Here is a 20,487-nt window from a genome sequence, read left to right as displayed (position 1 = left end):
AAACACATCTGAACTGATTTTAAAAATTGGAAGCAAAGAATTTTTTTTTGTATATTTTATACTAAAAATGTTCCTGTCTTGACACAACATCCTCTTGAAAGCAAATCCACAACACGGGTGTTTCATTTTTCAATTACCGTTACGCTACAAATTCTGGCTTAATTTAGTATTCTTTTGGGACCTTATGAATAAATTAGACTTTATTTAGAGTTTTTGTTTTTGACTCGAGCCAAACATTGTCAATCTGATTCGTAATTGTGTTTTTGTAAAATAAAACAATGTAAAGTGCGCTTCCGTCCCGACAGGGGGCGCTGTCGCAGCGTCGAACACAAGAATGTCCATCATTTGAAGAGCTCCCCCCAGCTGGCCCTCCTCCACTAGTTTGTGACAACAACGAATCTGCCGACAATGTCCACGTCTTGACTACCACTGACAAACCCGCGCTCTCTTTTTCATACTTTGTTTGACTTTTGTTTCCGAGTTGGTGTACCATGGAGCCGTCCGCGCCTAAAAGGTTTGTGAACGTTTGCTTTGAGACCTCTGCTTTACCACCAGGCTAATGTAGGCGGTAGCTCAGGATGCTAATGCTAAGCGAATTCAGTTCTCTCAAACTTTCCACAGAGATAAACAAGCAGAAAGTAAAAACACAAAACCGGTTAAAACCTCCATTGAGATTATGGTTTGTTTAATTGTTTAGACGTTTTTGGATTTCGCGTCGTTGGGGGTGATTTCATTGTCGCTTCAAAAATATATAATAAATTAAATGTGTATTAAGGAAAATCATAATTTATTCGAAGTAACTGTTTACTTTATTTTGGACCGATCTATTTACTGGTTAGCTTAAGCTAGCACCTTTTAAGTTAATTAAATTTAAAATGTATTTAAATTTTATAAGACAGTAGGATTAAATTGTTTATTATCTGTTTAATTTGTGTACATTGATACTAGGTTGCATTAAATCCAGATTATGATCAAAGACCAAAAATATCTCAAAATTTTTTTAAACAGTATTTTTATCTAGATTTCATCAATTATTTTCATCATTCCTCTTAAGTTATAAACACACACTCAAGTTCTCCTACAGAAAGTAATGTTTACTCTATAAAATAAACTTTGATGTGCATATATAAAGAAATATTGTGTCTTTCTTCCATTATTAAAGAGACATTGTGTTAAATACACAATATTTTTGCTGAATTTTTCAGCAAGCTGAAAAAGCTGAGCGAGGACAGCTTGACCAAGCAGCCGGAGGAGGTGTTTGATGTTTTAGAGAAACTTGGTGAAGGGTGAGATGTTTTAACTTGATCTAATTACTGTGTAAATCATAGTTTATTTAGTAGTTTCACTTAAAAGATGCATTTCTTTGTGTAATCAGCTCCTATGGCAGTGTATTTAAAGCCATTCATAAAGAGTCAGGGCAGGTGGTGGCCATCAAGCAGGTTCCTGTGGAGTCTGACCTGCAGGAAATCATCAAGGAGATCTCCATCATGCAGCAGTGTGACAGGTGACACCCCAACTTTCTTTAATTCTAATGAATGAGACTGTCCAAAGTCGCCTTTGCACCAGTTTTTTAGAACCACGTTTGTTTGCCTTCCTCTTAGCCCGTATGTTGTGAAATACTACGGCAGCTACTTTAAAAACACAGATCTGTGGATAGTCATGGAGTACTGCGGAGCCGGCTCTGTTTCTGACATCATCAGGCTGAGAAACAAAACGGTGCGCGTTTCTAAAAAGTTACAGCTTGGCTCATAAAATAGGTTAAATTGCTGATTTACTTTTGTATTTTCCTTTTTTTCCCACGTCAGCTGACAGAAGAGGAGATTGCCACCATCCTCAAGTCAACACTGAAGGGTCTCGAGTATCTTCACTTCATGAGAAAGATCCACCGCGACATCAAGGCGGGAAACATCCTTCTCAACACCGAGGGGCACGCCAAACTGGCTGACTTTGGCGTTGCAGGACAGCTTACGGTAACACTGTCGCCAAATGTTTGCAGCAATGCACTGATGCCAGCTTCAGTCGATCTCTGGCTGAATTTTGATGGTATGTGTTTAATGTCTGAAGGACACGATGGCAAAGAGGAACACTGTGATTGGGACGCCATTTTGGATGGCCCCAGAAGTGATCCAGGAGATCGGCTACAACTGTGTTGCAGACATCTGGTCTCTGGGTATCACATCCATAGAAATGGCTGAGGGTAAACCTCCCTACGCTGACATCCATCCTATGAGGGTGCGTATTCTTTAGTTTTTAATGAATTTAGGGTTTTAAAAGAAAACATTTGACACTTTCCCACTTTTGATTTCCCACAGGCCATCTTTATGATCCCCACCAACCCCCCTCCTACGTTTCGGAAGCCGGAGCTTTGGTCAGACGATTTCACAGACTTTGTAAAGAAGTGTTTGGTTAAAAACCCAGAGCAGAGAGCAACTGCAACTCAGTTACTACAGGTTGGAGCAAGAAGGTCTTCATCTGTACAATCCTGCTTCCAATCTGAGCGATTTAATTTCCTTTTCCTGTTGTGGAAACGCAGCATCCGTTCATCAGCCAGGCCAAGCCGGTCACGATCCTGAGAGATCTGATCACTGAAGCCATGGAGATGAAGGCGAAGAGGCAGCAGGAGCAGCAGAGAGAGCTAGAGGAGGAAGAGGACAACTCTGTACGTTTTGTTCACGTGCATTAACCAATAAAGTTCCAGTAAAACGTTTATACTGCAGGGGTTTGTCTCCTATAGGAGGACGAGACGGAGGTGGACTCTCACACCATGGTGAAGTCTGGAACCGAGGGCGCGGGGACCATGCGAGCCACCAGCACCATGAGCGACGGGGCACAGACCATGATTGAGCACAGCACCATGCTGGAGTCGGACCTGGGCACCATGGTCATTAATAGTGATGATGAAAACGAGGAGGAAGCCCAGAGATCCATGAGACGTGAGCACATATTTGAGAGAATGAGGGGGAATTTAAACATCTCTTTCACTTTGCTGCGTGAACTTGGCTTTTAACTTTGGTTTAAATGGATGGTGTCGGAAAAACTGGCTTCTTTCCAAAGAGGAAGAAGTGTTAAAACCATGCCCTCGTGACTGCTGATGCTACAAACGTGCTCTTTCACGTCAACCTTTTTGTTTTCCCACTTCACTATAAAGCAGCTCTTTGTCTGCTCTGACCTTCCGTTTTCCCTGAGGCAAACCAAAGCTTTGGGGAAAAAATTCAACACAAGCTCAATCTGCAACAGTCTCAAATTTTTGACATGCAGGATGGAAGCTGGCAGCAGCAAAATTTAGATGCATGTCTGCAAATTTGTTCAGGGCTCCAACTTGGAGTCAGGTTGGAAATGTGGGCAACTCGCAGCCTAAAGGTCTGTGCCGTCTCCAGAATGCTATGCTTAATCACGTGTGGTCGCAAGCCCTATTGGCATGTTCCAACCAACTTCAAGTTCAGCATTATATAGACACTGGCCATGATCATGTTAACTACAGAACAAAGTTAGCCACAGCTATGCTACTTGAGCTAACACTAGCACCACCCTAAACTACTGCCAACACTATCCCGAGCTACAGCCAATGCTATTCCAAGATACTGCTAACACTATCCTGAGCAACTGTCAACGTTGGCCTGAGCTACTGCCAATGCTAGCCCAAGCTGCTGCCAATGCTAGCCTGAGCTACTGCCAATGCTAGCCCAAGCTGCTGCCAATGCTAGCCTGAGCTACTGCCAATGCTAGCCCAAGCTGCTGCCAATGCTAGCCTGAACTACTGCCAATGCTAGCCCAAGCAGCTGCCAATGCTAGCCTGAGCTACTGCCAATGCTAGCCCGAGCTGCTGCCAATGCTAGCCTGAGCTGCTGCCGACGCTAGCCCGAGCTACTGCCGACGCTAGCCCGAGCTACTGCCGACGCTAGCCCGAGCTACTGCCGACGCTAGCCCGAGCTACTGCCGACGCTAGCCCGAGCTACTGCCGACGCTAGCCCGAGCTGCTGCCGACGCTAGCCCGAGCTGCTGCCGACGCTAGCCCGAGCTGCTGCCAAAGCTAGCCCGAGCTGCTGCCAACGCTAGCCCGAGCTGCTGCCAACGCTAGCCCCAGCTGCTGCCAACGCTAGCCCCAGCTACTGCCAGTGCTAGCCTGAGCTACTGCCAGTGCTAGCCCGAGCTACTGCCAGTGCTAGCCCGAGCTACTGCCAACGCTAGCCCGAGTTGCCACCAAAGCTAGCCCAAGCTGCTGCCAACGCTAGCCCGAGCTGCTGCCAACGCTAACCTAAACTACAGCTGATGAAAAATTCATGTCCTGGTTGAGTGGGTGGGGCAAACCAGTCTTTCCATTGTTGGGCTTTATTATGGGGTGTTATTGGTCACTTATTGCTCCTGTGCCATTTTGAGCTCCAACTGTTTCCAATAGTAAAAACAAAGTTTTTGTAGAACCCCATGATAAAAAGACTAAATATTTGCTCATAAGTTTTCCCAAAAGGCCATTTTATCTTCATAATGTCATCAGATAATATCACAGCTAAAATAGTTGTTTCTGCTGTGGCGTTCCTTTGTATTTCTGTGTAAAACGACCACGCTGAGAGAAAAGTAGAAGCAAAATGTGTTTTTTCTCCTCGGATTAAAAAAAAATCTGCAATTCTGTAAGATGTCATTAAAACGCCTTCCTCCCTCCTCAGGGCACGCCACGTCCCAGCAGCCCATACGCCCGTCCTTCATGGATTATTTTGACAAGAAGGACTCCAACAAGGCGGCCCAGCAGCAGGAGAACTACAACCACAACCAGCCGAAGGAGCAACTGGGCTACCACATCCAGTCCAAAAATGTCTTCCCAGACAACTGGAAGGTTCCTCAGGACGGAGACTTTGATTTTGTGAGTTTCTGAGTGTTAATCTAGATCAGGTCTGGGGTCATTTATGGGCCCTGGGGGGGATTTTGTGTCGAGTTGTGTTCCTTCAGTCGGCTGCTGATGCTGTAAACCTATTTTGAGGAGTGCAAATAAAAAGTAAATCACCATAAATTATTTTTTTGCATTATCTCAGAAAATAAATAAAAATTTTGTGGCCCGTGAAGACTGATAACTTTTTTTTAAGTTTATTTTCATTTATTCACAAATAAAAACAAAACACAAAACAGGTTTGCAAAAATAAAAAAAGAAAAAGGAACAGAAAGAAGCAAAACTTATATTATCTGTTCCTGTTAACCAAAATAAATACAAATGACAATAAAGTTACTATAGTTTAAAAAATGTCTGACCTGGTTTACTCTTAACTTTGGCAAAAAATGGAGAGAAAACAAAAATGCACAAAAAAAATGTTTTTCTTCTTATATTAATGAAAGGAGAAAACGATCAATGCACAACAAAACACATTATGATTTTTGGCCCTCTTCTAGAAAATGTTGCACACCCCTGATCTAGATGCAAACTTTTCACAGACAAGTGATTAAAATAGCAAAGCAGAAGCAGCCCAGTGTGACCGATTTCCTTCCTTCCTTCCTTTTTGTTTTGTTTTTGTTTCCACCCAGTTGAAGAACCTGGACTTTGAGGAGCTGCAGCTGCGTCTGAGTGCCTTAGATCCCATGATGGAGCGGGAGATCGAGGAACTCCGGCAGCGCTACACCGCTAAGAGGCAACCCATTCTGGACGCCATGGATGCTAAGAAAAGGCGACAACAGAACTTCTGAGCTCTGTTCCCATTGCTTCCTCTTGTGGCCTCGATTTTCCAAAGCCAGCGCTGAACTTCTGTCCTGGAAGCCCAACAGGAAATGATCATGTTGTAAATGGAATCACTGATCTCTGAAGTTGGATTGGTCTGAGTTTTTTTTTTTTTTTTTTTTTTTTTACATCTTTCATGTTTCCTCTACACTTCCTCTGATGCTCTTTTTCCAGGTAATGCTTCATAACTTGAGGCCAAATGAAGAAGCAACTAAAGGTCATCAGACTTCTGAAAGTATCAGAGTTCCCTTTTTTCTCCACAAAACGTCCGCAGCGCTCCTGCTGGGAGACGCCATCAGCAGGAGAGGAAGTCTCCAGCTGCAGATGGATCTAATGAAAAATTTTTCCCCAGACTTTTTATTCCTGATGTAAATATGTAACAGAGCCTAGTTAGGAAATAACCTGCATCTGAAGCTGTGGACGTTCGTCCATGACCAAAGACAATCAAATTATGTTTATGTTGAGAATGCCTTAAAAGGTTTGAAGCCTAGTTTCAAGATAAGAAATGGGGAGAGAAAAAAAGGTTATTTCCTCACATGTTAGAGCTGAAAATGTGTTTTCACCTGGTTGTGGATCACTCAAGTTCAAAACATTTGTCTTTATAGTATTTATTTCCAAGTAAAAAGTTTGGGATTTGTTACCCAGCCACATATTTTAGTATAGGGTGCCATTTGTGAAGACCGTCATAACATAACAGCGGTATTTTAGGTTATTTAGTTTATCGTACGAGAAAAAAATTGGGAGTTAATTTTTCAAAGTCATATTTTCACTAGGTCTACCATTTATACATGTTAAAGTAACCAACTGAGTATTTAGTTGGCAAGCTAAAGATTTAATTAAAAATTAAATATTTATTTTACAAACTACATATTTAGTTCACACCTAAATAATTTGTTTGCAAGATAAGTCATTTACTAAGTATTTAATTTGGAGCTTCATAATAAATCACTATTTAGTTTGGATCTAAATATTTATTTGAGATTAGCATTTATTTAGCTAAATTAATATTTAGGCTTAGCCCTAAAATAAATATTTAGCATGGATCTAGGGTTAGAGCGTAGAATTAAGTTTGTAAACAAAAATTAAGCTCCAATTTAAATATTTGGTAAATTAAATTTTTACAAACAAAATATTTAGTTTGTAAAATATTTAGCTTGGTAACCAAATATTTTTTGGGGGTCTAACATTTATAATGTATGAATAATATGGTAAATAAATGACTTTGAAAAGTGAACTCCCATTTTTTCCCCTTACGATCGACTAAACAACTCAAAATATTGCCATTTTATGACTGACTTTACAAATGGCACCCCATATCTTAGTGCCTCATCGGACAACAGTTTCTCACTTTTCATTTAAAAAATAAGCCAAGTACAGTTTTAGATTTAATTTTTCAGTGATTGCTCAAATTTTTTGACTAAATTGTTGAACAAATCCATTAATAATGCCTTAAAAAAACCTTATTGATCAAAACGATGTAAGTTTCTCACAATCCTATATAACCATGGAGCACTGACCTGTTTGTTAAAAGAAGTCGTTATCAAATTAACCAAATTCAAAGTAATTTACCTTTTAATGCTGATTTTTCTCCACTCAGTTGATTAAAAGAACAATTATGAATGATTAGTTTGAAATGAAAAGTAGCTTTTAACTTAGTAGAAGCTGTTGTGGCTTCGATCTAATGTTTCTGATGATGTGAGATCATATTTCCCCCTTCCTGCCTCAGTGACGTTTGCTGGTTCGTGTTACATTATGAATGTGGTTTGTTTTGATAAACAGACCTGTTACGGTGTCTCTGCCTTTCCTCAAGGAGAGTAAAACCGAAACAAGCTGCCAGCTTGTTAATTGAATCTGGTTTTATCTCTTTCTACTTGACTGAGTAGTTTGCAAAAGCACCCTAAACACGATCACGACTTGCATATGCATTTGTGTGGCTGTGGATACTTTCTCCTGAACTAATAAACGAGTTGTTTTATTTAGACTATGCATGTTTGCTTTTTAGTGGAATGCTGTTAAGCACCGCACAGAAAAATGTACTGTTAATATGAAAGATTTTGTAAAATAATTTCCTTTCAGTAAAAAAATCTACTTGTTCTGTAAAATAAAATAGGAAACTGACTCACTGCTTGTCTTTACTTTTAGATAATTTCGCTGTTCTGGTGGATGTAGATTGGGTTAGGGTTAGATTGCTACTTAAGCTCATGATTATATTGTGTTTACAAAAACATACATAAAATATGAATACATTTAGTTTAACGTGAATTAAATGGCTTTTTGTAACTTTTCACTTTAAAAAAAAAGCTCTGAACCTCTTGATTTGGACTTTGTTCTATAGAGCTCATTTCTACCGTAACTATAAAACTACACAGGCAAATAAATTCTACTAGTAGGCATTTTTGAAAGGTGGTAAAGACTTATCGTGCACATATGCTAATGTTTACGGTAATTTTTCTAAACTGGCGCGTGAGGTTTTCCTGAGCGTTGCGACACAGCCGTCTCGTCCAGCGATTAAACACATTTAGAACATGTCTGCGCTAAACAAAAAGGTCGTTCACACCACAGCAGCACCTGCTGCTATCGGTCCATACAGGTGAGAACGTGTTAGCCTCAAGTTTCTTGTATTTATATGTATATGTCGATGGTTTAGATCAACAGTGTTTCCAGGAGTAAGGGATGTTTGGACAAGTCCAAAGGGACAGCCCGGTGTTTGATCACGGGCGGGGCTTTCTGTTCGTTGAACTTTAGCACATTAAAATATATAGTTTGCTCTTTTTGAGAACCGCAAAGCTGCAAAATCACAGAAGCTAGAGTGAAGTTGCTTTAAAATGGCATCAGTTGGTAAACAAATTATTTACACACCCAAAGCTCCTGTGAGGCAGGGGATTTACAGGTAAGCAGTATTCCTTTTTACTATGCTTTAAAATGTGAATGCAACTTGATTTAAAGAGACAATATTATGCAAAATCCACTTTTGGGTGCTTTTGATGTTTTTCCTAAAAAAAAAATCACCTCCAATGAGGTTTTTGGCTTCATGCATGGATTTTCCATCTCATCTCTAGCTACCCTCAGATCTGCTAAGCAATTGCAAAAGCCTGGGTGGAAAAGGCTTGCGTCATCATGCACTGCTCCTTTCCATCCAGGTACAGTGATCCCTCGTTTATCGCAGTAGCTGCGTTCCAGACCTGGCCGTGATAGGTGAAAATCCGCGAAGTAAGGACACCATATTTACAGTATTTATTTGACAGGTACGTATTCAGACTTTTAAAACCCTCCCTTTACATATTTTACTTGGTTTATTTATAGCTTTATTACAAAAAGTGCATTTTATGATGAAATTGATGAAAAAAAACAGGAATTTCTTGATATTTTGCATAGAAAAATACCGCGAACCGGTGAAAAATACCGCGAATCAGCGATTTTCCCTTGAATGAGGCTCCAAAGAAAAATTCCGAAGTCGTGAATCCGCGATAAACGAACTGCGAAGTAGCGAGGGATCACTGTAGTGTAGAATCAAGTGTTCCGTTTGTCTTCATTTGCCCGGACTTTAAAGTGGAGAATGCTCTCTGACAGACTCTACGAGAGCTTCAGATACCTGTAGAGATCTCCTTCGACTCCACCTAGCCGCCCGCAAGTTAGAACCACACACCCATCCCACAAAAATGTGTGTACTTGATGTACTCGTCCCAGTGCATGCGCCAAAGGGGAACTATGGCAACTGAAAGCTCTAAAGACTATTTTAGTAATTTTTATGTCTCGTTTAGTTACTTTGTTTGCTGAATTGTCATAGCTTTGTGGCAATACACGAGGGTGCTATAGATATGGCGTGCTCCAACACGCTTTAACCTTTTCCTTGGGTCAGGGAGCAGCCAACAGTGTCAACAACGCCACATTGGGACTTTCACCCAAGGAAGTAGGTATCAGAAGGCACATAAGTTTAGTCCGCCAAATGAGGCATGAGACGTGGTTCCAAAAGTTACAATTGATTTAAAAATAAAATATAGATGTTTAAAAATGTTCTGATTAAAAACAGGGCGACAGGACAAACAGGAAAATTGCAGGACTGAGACCAACTGAAGGAGGGAATGGACACACGGGGTGATAAATCCCAAAAAGAAACGAGCACAAAAAGTATAATAAAGTCACTCCAGGCAACAGTGAACATTCACTCCAACATGAGGGAACCCAGCACCAGCACAAAACAGGACCGCCACCACCGAGGCCACCACTTCCTGTCCCAGCTTGCACAAAAGAAAAGGGGGTTTACAGACAAACAATTATTTAAAACTACTTAAAACAGTTGTTTTCCCCTCTGGACTCCCACGCTGAGAGTGGGAAAGCCTCCGACACTGTGCAGAGGTCCATGCGGAACCCACAGGAAGGGGGAGAAACGGGAAAACTGAACGAATCAAATAACTAAAGCAAAACAGCGGTGCCAACCGCCAGACCACAGAGCACAATCTAAAAGGAAACAGGGAAAAGATACAAGTTAACACTTATATTTTTGACCAAGTCTGGAGAAGGTGAGGCCCACACCTACCAGTCCGCCAACTAGGATTATCCTAGGCCGCAAGGAAACGCACAGGTATTCAACCTGTCAGAGTTGTAACACATAGAGCTAGAGTTGGATTAGTTCAACTCACATGCTGTCCCCTGCAGGAGCTACATACCTCTTCTCCAATGCTCAGTTCACTCTGGGAAGAGCGGTAGCATCACGCCCAGTGCAAAATACCAAATGTCCAAGCTGTTGAGTGCACAACATAGTTTGAGTACGAATATCCTTAAAACTAGTTGATTAGCCAGTAGAGTACATACCACCAAAGCAGAGCCAATCACCTACTGAGGCACAGTTAAAAGACAGCAGCTGATGCCAGAATGCAGCGTTTCCTTAGCATTCTCCAACAGTGAGCACAGCTCCCTTTTATACCCACAGCGCCCTCACGGGTACGGAAGCCGGTATGCGCCAACCCACCTAATTTGGAGCAGGCTTGTTTCATCCTACTACAGCCTAAAAATCTGGACAGACCATAACAGAAGCAAAATGATTTGTTGGTCAGTCTAGCAAAGCTCAATTAGAACCTCAGCAGCCCCAAATAGTCTTGTGTCCCACCAATCACAGCACTCAATCGGTTTGGTGGGTGGAATTATGCAGCAGAGTGGAACAACAAAGACGGCAACAGCTCGTTGGAAACGGCTTTGTCATCTACACCAGAGTATTTAAACTTGGGCCTTTCTTTGAGGCAAGAGTAGATCATAGAAGTACTTAAATCCTTTATTTGGGAAAAGCATGTATTTGCGTCTTCTTCAACAGTGTATGCCAACAGTGTATGAAGGACTTCCTTGTTAACTGACATCTGTAGTGGTGAGTATGTCACGTTGTTTGTTGTCCAATACCATGCGGAGAAAGTTTGAGAGACAACTGCAGATTCCGCCCCACGACTGAGATCTGTTTATGGGTTGTGGCCAGACTATATATTCACATATATAGGATGGCTTGATTCACAAGTCCAAGTAAATGTGACAGTGTGTGCGTCCTGTCACAGTGTCCCGATTGATCATGTGCCCTGGCTACTTGGCTACTTTGGCTGACTGGTTAGCGTGCGTGACTCTCACCCGGGAGTCTGGGGATTGAATCCCGCCCGGGCCCTCGTTTCTCCACCTTGCCACATAAAGTTTTGAACTAAAAAAAAAATACCACAGATATATATATATATATATATATATATATATATATATATATATATATATATATATATATACATACATAGACATCCCGTGGACAGGAAATGGAGCTCTTGTAGTGGCTGGCCACCATCATAGATGGGTATCCATTTGCCCCCAGTGCAGCACATTTTATTATGCTTTTTTTTTCTTTTTTACAAAATTAGACATATGGTGATCATTGATAATGATAATTAAAATATTCAATTCAATTCAAGTTTATTTATATAGCGCCAAATCACGACAAGAGTCGTCTCAAGGCACTTCACATAATAAACATTCCAATTCACAGTTCATTAAGCCAATCAGAAATAATGTTTCCTATGTAAGGAACCCAGCAAATTGCATCAAGTCACTGACTAGTGTCAGTGACTATACAGCAATCCTCATACTAAGCAAGCATGCAGCGACAGTGGAGAGGAAAACTCCCTTTTAACAGGAAGAAACCTCCAGAGAATCCTGGCTCAGTATAAGCAGCCATCCTCCACGACTCACTGGGGATCGAGAAGACAGAGCAGGCAGACAGACACACACACACACACACACACACACACACACACACACACACACACACACACACACACACACACACACACACACACACACAAAGACAAGTAATGTGTCTATAGTTATATTGTGATGTCTTAGTAAATATTGTATTTGGTGAAAGATAAACTTTATTGTATTTATCCTAGTGGATCTATAATTAAACGGATAAACTAGTATTAGCACATCAAAAGTCAATGAAAACAAAAAGTTATTATCAGGAGAGAGAGAATGTATTAGTGGTTAGCAGCAGTGTGCTAGTCGATGGCCCTCTCCGTGAGGCCACCACAGCTCAGCAGAACGTCATTGTAACTTCTTCTGGGGAGAAAAACACTTACAATTATATAAATATAATTAAACAAAATAAATTAAAATAAAGTAAAATATAAAAGCTGATTAGGTAGGCTAGAAAAGTCTATAGTAATCCTACGTGATCTGCACACAAACGGGCATAGTTTCCCACTCTGCATAGACTTTGGAATTTTTACGAGCACAGACATATATATTGATGTATGTCTATGGTTAGGAGACCCATCCAATATGGCGGCGACGCTGTGGGCGTTTACAAATGGCTGTCAACTACTTCCGGTAAATATCTCTTCCGGTCGCGGTATTTAGGTTAACAGTGAACACCAGCTTCAGCAACCAAGAAGTTGTCAAGAAGTCATTTGTTTCTCATCCACTCTTCTATTTTGATTATGCCAACATCGCGAAAATGCGTTTTTGGCTGTGAGAAGCACCGGCAGTTGTTTAGTCTTCCTAGAGAGGAGTTAAATCGCCGGAAATGGTGTGATTTTATCTTCGGGAGCTCACAAAAGAAGAACCAATGTGTGCTTGTCTGCGATGGGCATTTCACAGACGACTGCTTTACGAACCTCCACCGGTACCGGAGTGGGTTTTCCGTTAAATTATACCTTCACCCCGGCGCCATCCCGACGTTAAAACCACCCGATGGAGAGGCCAGAGCGGTGAGTACAACTAAAATGCTAACAGCTAGTTATGGATTTGAAGTTGAGTTAGCTTGTTTTTAAAATTGAGATGTTGTATTTTCACATGGCTCTGTCGCTTTTATCCGCCCGCGTGACCCACTGGGCATTTTCAGTCGGCTGTTTCAGAGAATTATGTAATCACAAATCTGCCAGTGTCATTACAAACACTGATATTTGACTGAACTTCACTGTGGAGAGTGGGGGTACTTGTTACTCAGGTTAAAGCCAAACCACACAGTGAAGATTACAGTCCATTGTAAATATACCAGTGTGTGCACCTGAAATTGACGTGTATATAAAGGGTGAAACAAATAAGGGAGACTGCTAAATGTAGCGAATGTTAAAGGTGTGGAACACATAAAAAACATTTTTTTAAATCTTATTTCTAATGATATATAATCAGTCACTCGAATTTTTCATGCAGGCTGAACATGAAATGGTCTCCTACACCTCTCTCCTGCATTAGCTTCTAATAGAAAATAGACAGTAGAACTCTGTGGGTGTTTCTCAATGTCAAGGCACCTTGCCTTGATGTCTTGGTCCCACCCCGGTTGCCTTGGAGATACGTCATCAGGAACCGCCAAGATGTGTTCCAATATTCATGTTTTACAGAGGCGTATGTTTTCTGTTTGTTAGCTGTTTGGCTTGCTGAGCAAGGATACACGGGAGGTGTCTTGTAGCCTAGCCTTGGTCAAAAATTTCCCAGAATACACCACAGTATTTTCAAAAGGATGGTGGATCAGAGGCCGACAGCTATTGTGGGGGCAAATTTCAGGTTTAAATGTAAGTCAACTAATCTAAAATGTATTTTTTAGATCCAAAGAAGTTATCTATGGTTGGTTAGTTGCTTAGTAGTTGCAGCTTTGGTGGCTAGCGGGTAGTAACTCGCTTATATTTTTCGTCGTCGTCTTCCTCCGCTTATTCGGGTCCGGGTCGCGGGGGCAGCATCCCAACTAGGGAGCTCCAGACCGTCCTCTCCCCGGCCACCTCTACCAGCTCCTCCGGCAGGACCCCAAGGCGTTCCTGGACCAGAGTGGAGATGTAACCTCTCCAACGTGTCCTGGGTCGACCCGGGGGCCTCCTGCCGGCAGGACATGCCCGAAACACCTCCCCAGGGAGGCGTCCAGGAGGCATCCTGACCAGATGCCCAAACCACCTCAACTGACTCCTTTCGATCCGGAGGAGCAGCGGTTCTACTCCTAGTCCCTCCCGAATGTCCGAGCTCCTCCTCACCCTATCTCTAAGGCTGAGCCCGGCCACCCTACGGAGGAAACTCATTTCGGCCGCTTGTATCCGCGATCTCGTTCTTTCGGTCATTACCCAAAGCTCATGACCATAGGTGAGGATTGGGACGTAGATCGACCGGTAAATCGAGAGCCTGGCTTTCTGGCTCAGCTCCCTCTTCACCACGACAGATCGGCTCAGCGTCCGCATCACTGCAGACGCCGAACCAATCCGCCTGTCGATCTCCCGATCCCTCCTACCCTCACTTGTGAACAAGACCCCGAGATACTTAAACTCCTCCACTTGAGGTAGGACCTCTCTCCCGATCCGGAGTTGGCAAGCCACCCTTTTCCAGTCGAGGACCATGGTCTCAGATTTGGAGGTGCTTATCGTAATCCCAGCCGCTTCACTATCATTGAAAATGTATTAATTAAATGAGCGTTTCAATGTTTTTACACGTGAAAAATAGCATAAGGGGATCCATAAACAGTGTACCAGTGCACAAAAATGGTGGTGCTGCTGGACATTTTACTCAGTTTTACGGCTTTTTGTCGAACTCTGATCCAGGAAATGGTTGAAGGCAAAAAACTTGGAGCAACCAGTGATTTCGCCCCTAGCCAATCAGCGGCCAGAATCACGATGCCGGTCCAACTCAGCCTTGCCAGGTACCTCAACGGAGCAGGGACTAAAAATAGGGGATAAAGTAGAAGTAAAATACAGAATTGTGCACTTGGAAACAGTGGTCGGGCCGAGCTGTATCGGTCCGAGTTACTCAGAGTAGTGCTCCTGGAAAACTACCTTTAGTGGACGGTGGGAAAGAACCTGTCAACTCTAACAACGGCTAATTACGATGTTTTCACATCTGGTGGAAAGGAAGGGCCATTCTTATGCTATTTCTTATTTACTTTCCTGTTACTGAAAGTTAAATTTGCTTCACAGTTACTGACCATATCGTTTTTGCAGGGCACTTCACAAGAATCCTCCAACCACACAGGAGACGCTGGTTATCCACAAGAAGCTGTACCTCCGGCCATTCGTCCTGTAAGGTCTATGGCTGTGCAAACATCCGCCGCAGTGTTCACGAGAACGGTTTCCACTCAGTTATCTGTAGGCACCTTGAGGTCATACTCTTTAAGAAGCAAAGGTATTTTCACTCCTAAACAAACTGCATTTTATCAATTTCTGTACCAATATCAGACAGCCGATGAGCTGAGAGTGATGGTTGTAATTACATTTGGATGATGAGAAATTTTTGATGTAACTCGAATTTAAGGTTGGGCATCATCGATTGGAACCGGTTCCAACTGTTCATTTTTCCCGGAATCGCTCGTTTTTTTTTTTCTTTCGATTCCTAGAATGCCGACCGGAAGAGGAATCCACGGCCGATCTCCGTGAAAAATAAACGTGATCTGCAAATTGCGATCAACGCTTTTCAGAGCTGATCACACCGGCTGTCTGTGTGCAGCACCGAGTCCCCCTCCCCCCACCCGGCGCAGCGGCCAAATATAAACAAACGCGTCAGCCGAACTTTTACTCCGTGACGTAAACTTTAACTCCTGCAGCGTAGAGGAAACTTGTTAAAATACGTCAACAAGGTGGATTTAATAGAAGCTTTAAAGAACAAACTCTGGACGGTGTGAGGTGAGTTTGTCTCACTGCAGAAATAAAAACACACACGGAGCGTCAGCAGTCAGACGCAGCTGCTCACCAACACGTGTGTGTGTGTGTGTGTGTGTGTGTGTGTGTGTGTGTGTGTGTGTGTGTGTGTGTGTGTGTCAGAAGGCTGAACAATAACCTGTAGTAAAGTCATCGTGCTAGAGAAGCTTCTCTGTGGTGGCCCACACCAGCTTCTGCCACAGTAAATAATAATAATAATAATAATAATAATAGTAAATCACACACAAAGTTGTGAACATTTTAATTTCCTTTCTGAACTATTTCTGTTCAGTTTTAATGTTTAAATCTGTTAGATTGTTACTGACAGCAGCTACGTTTAAGTTTCACTTCCTGTTCTGACTGAATGCTGCTGCAGCATGGAGGTGTAGTTCTCAGTCATCCTGGACATGATCATCCTGAGAGTTTTAGCTGAAAACAGCTGGACGTTTCTGGATATGTTGGAGACATTTAGCCTCTCATCCCAGAGGCTTCTTCCAGACTTTGGTTGTGGTCAGAAACAAACACACTGGCTGTGCTGCAAGTCTTTTTCTTTTTTCTCCAAAACATGTTTTTGTCTAAATGAAGGTGATGTTGTTGTTCATAGAGTTAAAATTCATGTTCAAGTTGAGATTATTTCATCAAGTAGGATCTCTGGTTAGCTCGCTCATGTAAAGCATGGAATGTCTTGAAAGAATCGGAATCGGGAATCGAAACGAGGAATTGGAATCGGAATTGTTCAAAATCAAATGATGCCCAACCCTACTCGTATTGTATTATGGATTTTGTGACCAATATGTACCCCACATTCAAATACTGTCTGAGAATGAATGTTCTTCATGAGTTATTACTAACTTAAGTGTATTTATTCAGACTGAACCAATCAGAAGAATATATATTTTCAGACGAATAACTAGAAAGCACACGTTTAGTGCTTTTTCTTTGTATTGTTTTCTGTTTTTTCTAACAAAGTCCATTTTTTTCCACAGCTGTCGAAGCACTACCTAGTACTAGAGAAGCAAGTACACAAACAAAGCAACACTGGTTTGATAAGTCATCAGCACCAAGAAAAGCCTCAACTTCAGGATTTGGTCAGCGATGTCCAAAAAGGCTACGTCTGGAGGACGAAGAGGATGCGGAAGACACGGAAATTCCTGATGATGTAGCCCCACGCGATTCAGCCTCTTCAACAGCAACATCTATCCCAGATATGCCCAAATCAATGTAAGGCATTATTGTTTACTTTTGACAAATTTATATTGGTGTAAAATACTTAACACAAACTCAATTCATTTTTGGGACAGTCAAATAGAGCCTGCATCCTTGGAAGACACCAAATACATTGTATTTGAGAGCAGCCTGAGGGAAATTTTTGACACCTGCCCAGTCTGTAAGTTCCCCTGCGTTGTTGACAGAAAGAGATGTGGGACGTTTGTTTCATTCAACCAGAAATGTCCACATTGCCAGTACAGCCGTAAATGGCAGAGCGGTCCTGTACTCGGAAGCACTCCACTAGGCAACCTGCAACTTTCTGCTTCTGTGTATTTTTCTGGCGGATCATTTGTAAAATTTGCAAGGGTACGTAATATTATAACAGAAAAGTGTCAGCATCGTGCATACATGTGGTAACCGTGGTAACAGGCCGATCGGACTAAATCCTGTGTATCTAAATCAGATATGCGACACCATGAACCTTCAAATCCAGAAGTACTGCATCTTCAGAAGACACTCTCAAATGTATCTTGAGCCTGCTATCTACCATAAATGGAAGGAAGATCAGAAGCATCATTTGGAGGATTTGAAGAAAAAAGGCAAAATAACTGTAAGCGGGGATATGAGAGCAGATTCCCCAGGTAAATAAAATCTTGCATCTTTAGCCGTGTTTCCACTGTAGGAGTTTGGGAAATTTCTGGGATGGGGAACATTGATGGGGAGATACGATGGCTCGGTCCTATCGGGCCGTTCCGAGTACCTACCTCAGCTTAGGTACTCCGTTCGATCCCTAAAGTTTGGTTTATACTTGACGCATTCACTTTCCGCACGGTGATGCGGCTCGCGTCTGGAACGCGCTTCGCAACTTGCAGCGTTTATGGTTTGTGCGGCTCGTCTCTGCGGTGAGACAATATTCTCCCAAACTGTAGGGGGCAGCATGGAGCTCTACGACAAGCATCCAACACTACACCACAGTAGAAGTAGAAATTACTGTTTGCAACACGACATTTCAGCATTTTTAACAGCGTTCTCGTCTTTTCCGACAGTGCGAGCTATTTCTCTCCAAGAATTATTAACAACATGTTGATCACGGTGATCTCTGAGAGCTGAATCATACAAATTTCTGTATTTACGAACCTCTGCCATACTAGTTCTTGCCGGTCCGCCATGTTTTTCTGCGTCCGTCCGTCCGCGTGGTTAGAAATTTTCCGAGGTGAGCGTTGCGGAAATTCTGGGCCGTGCGGAGACGTGGTGGAGGGGCGTGGTTGTTAAAATGACGCAAAATGACGCAACTTTTCCGTGCGGACCTCACGGACGCGTCAAGCAACAACCAACCTTAAAACGGCCCATAAAACGGTCCTTTCGGCCCGCTCAGTGGAGACACGCAAATGTTGCAAAGTTTTTATAAAATTACCCAGAACTTATGATAGCGGAAACACTCCTTTTGGAATTGTAGCCCACAACTGACATTTCATCTTTTTTTTTTTTTAAGGATGCAGTATTAAATATGGAACTTACACCTTGATGGATGTTCAAAGTGAAAAAGTAGTAGACATGAATCTGGTACAGGTATGTCTCAACTTGTTGCCCACAGTTTAAATCAGTTGATTAGGGATATATTTAACTACGTGCAGCATGTTATAATAATTTATTTTTGATAGAGCAACGAGGTAGGTGGGAGGAGTCACCTCATGGAAAAGGAAGGACTGTGCCGAAGTCTTGATTTGCTGGAAGAGAACGGTGTAGAGGTGGACTACATTGTCACAGACCAACATCCTGAAATTCAGAAGTATCTACGTGAAAGAGATGTTGCACACCACTATGATGTTTGGCATGTTGTAAAAGGTAGTTGGAGGTTTCTTTCTGTTAAAGGGGAGTTTTCCTCTCCACTGTCGCTACATGCTTGCTTAGTATGGGGATTGCTGTAAAATCACTGACAGCTGGGCATCCTTGCATTGGAAACTTGATTAGAATAATGAGCTGAACTCATTGGACTGATAGGATGTTTACTTGTCTTGAGATGACTTTTGTTGTGGATTGGTGCTATGTAAACATACAGAATTGAATAATGCTAGGTTCTTACAGGTCTATCTAAAAAGTTGGAAAATATCTCCAAAGAAAAAGAGTGTCAGGTGGTAAAGAAGTGGTTGCCAGCCATCCAAAACCACATGTACTGGACAGCGTCGTCGTCAACATCCGGGCCAGAGAAAGTGGCGAAGTGGACATCTCTAATCAATCACATTCAAGATGTCCACGTGCACGACGACCCACTATTTCCCAAGTGTGTCCATCCAGAACAAGTGTCCAGAAATCCTAACAAATGGTTTCAGCCTGGTTGGTAATACCGTTTCAACATTACTCGGAATTAACACTTGAGTGGCGTTTGTGGTTACAGTCTTTGCTGTGTTCACTCAGGCACACCGGCGTTGAACAAAGTGAAGAAATTGCTTGTCAACAACAGACTACTAGAAGATGTTGCCAAACTGAGCTCGTGCTACCAAACCTCTTCGCTCGAGTCATTCCACAGTAGCATTGTTCGCTTTACACCCAAAAAGTCCGACTTCAGATATGTGGGGATGTTGTGCAGGTAAATTTTAGCATTGGCTTTGTAACACTGAATTTCTATTGAATGTTATTCCTTTTCTATTTAATCTTCTTTAGTATCATAATTGCCGTTATAAAATGTTCTACTTTACCCAAAATGGAATAAATGTTTTTGTTTGCAGGCAGTTCTTGGCAGCAATTCACCATAACGAAAATGCCAAATGGAAACAAGCACTTTCAAAAGACGCTTTATTCAAAGTGTCATATCCAAAATACAAAAGAGCTCAAGGGGCAACAAAAGTCAAAACTAAAACCACGTTTGGTAAGGAACCGTTTCAAATGATAAATCGTAAACTTTAAATCTTGCTACACAGGATTTATTTAATCTTCACTCACTTTTTAGGTTACGTGGCAGCACTGATGCACCTCATCTTCTGCGAGATAGTTGTTGATCCCTACAAGTTTGTGGCACAGTTGAAGGCTGTTGCTGTGCCAGACGGCCTATGTACACAGTTCAAGAGGGCGTCAAAAAAAGACATTGCTGCAGATGTGTCACGGTTCAGTCCACAGGTAGCCGAAAATCAACAGGTCTATCAGCATGCCTAAACCAAGCATGGTGCCCTTCAGGATCTAGAAACTCCTGATTTGTCCGGAGCACCGCACACGCTGGAGTGACTGCACATATCCCAGCCGCTCTCAGCATCAGCTCACAGAGCTACGATGGAGGAGGGTATCGCTGCAGACCCGGAGACTGCAGATTCAGGCCGACTGCAGATTCAGGCTTGTACTGTTTTTGAAACCGCGCCGCCCACTGTTTGCTAGCATTCCAAGATGGAGTGCAATTGGAGAGTAAGAACATGGAGAACAGTATTTAATTAGTAAGAAGGAAGAAAACCAAAAAAT

General features: G+C 42.3%; 2 protein-coding genes and 1 long non-coding RNA gene across 7 annotated transcripts in view; 2 read left to right on the top strand and 1 right to left on the bottom strand.

The window, feature by feature from the left end:
- Window positions 1-340: 340 nt before the first annotated feature.
- Window positions 341-7,816, top strand: stk3 (serine/threonine kinase 3 (STE20 homolog, yeast)). The gene is made up of 11 exons (XM_070547403.1): window positions 341-514; window positions 1,206-1,286; window positions 1,376-1,504; window positions 1,602-1,716; window positions 1,806-1,970; window positions 2,065-2,232; window positions 2,313-2,450; window positions 2,534-2,659; window positions 2,735-2,933; window positions 4,662-4,855; window positions 5,509-7,816. Exons 1-11 carry the CDS (start codon window positions 492-494, stop codon window positions 5,665-5,667), a joined length of 1,497 nt encoding a protein of 498 aa, XP_070403504.1. The 5' UTR covers window positions 341-491; the 3' UTR covers window positions 5,668-7,816.
- Window positions 7,817-7,861: 45 nt separating this feature from the next.
- rida (reactive intermediate imine deaminase A homolog) overlaps window positions 7,862-20,487 on the top strand; it is a 20,425-nt gene continuing 7,799 nt past the window's right edge. The window contains exons 1-11 of one of the 5 annotated variants that reach the window (XM_070547398.1): window positions 11,466-12,930; window positions 15,139-15,319; window positions 16,818-17,052; window positions 17,133-17,406; window positions 17,504-17,681; window positions 18,533-18,609; window positions 18,702-18,885; window positions 19,126-19,374; window positions 19,456-19,627; window positions 19,767-19,906; window positions 19,988-20,154. In XM_070547398.1, coding sequence (XP_070403499.1) covers window positions 12,661-12,930; window positions 15,139-15,319; window positions 16,818-17,052; window positions 17,133-17,406; window positions 17,504-17,681; window positions 18,533-18,609; window positions 18,702-18,885; window positions 19,126-19,374; window positions 19,456-19,627; window positions 19,767-19,906; window positions 19,988-20,154 — 2,127 coding nt within the window. In that variant the 5' untranslated portion in view covers window positions 11,466-12,660. The other 4 variants (XM_070547399.1, XM_070547400.1, XM_070547401.1 and 1 more) reach the window with 4 other exon arrangements.
- On the bottom strand, window positions 9,628-10,633 carry LOC139064249 (uncharacterized). The gene is made up of 4 exons (XR_011517324.1): window positions 10,511-10,633; window positions 10,366-10,439; window positions 10,236-10,289; window positions 9,628-10,156 (listed from the first exon to the last, which is right to left on the bottom strand). It is a non-coding gene; the product is annotated as an uncharacterized lncRNA (long non-coding RNA).

The sequence above is a fragment of the Nothobranchius furzeri genome, chromosome 19 (assembly GCF_043380555.1).
Source record: "Nothobranchius furzeri strain GRZ-AD chromosome 19, NfurGRZ-RIMD1, whole genome shotgun sequence".
NCBI lineage: Eukaryota > Metazoa > Chordata > Actinopteri > Cyprinodontiformes > Nothobranchiidae > Nothobranchius > Nothobranchius furzeri.
Note: the sequence above shows the minus strand (reverse complement) of the source record. Positions and strands in the feature narration are given on the sequence as shown.

Excerpts from the sequence above, each read along its gene's own strand:
- stk3 (XM_070547403.1), top strand. The coding sequence starts at position 492 with ATGGAGCCGTCCGCGCCTAAAAG. Across the intron at positions 1,287-1,375 it reads TTAGAGAAACTTGGTGAAGG|CTCCTATGGCAGTGTATTTA; the intron begins GTGAGATGTTTT and ends TTGTGTAATCAG. Across the intron at positions 2,233-2,312 it reads CTGACATCCATCCTATGAGG|GCCATCTTTATGATCCCCAC; the intron begins GTGCGTATTCTT and ends GATTTCCCACAG.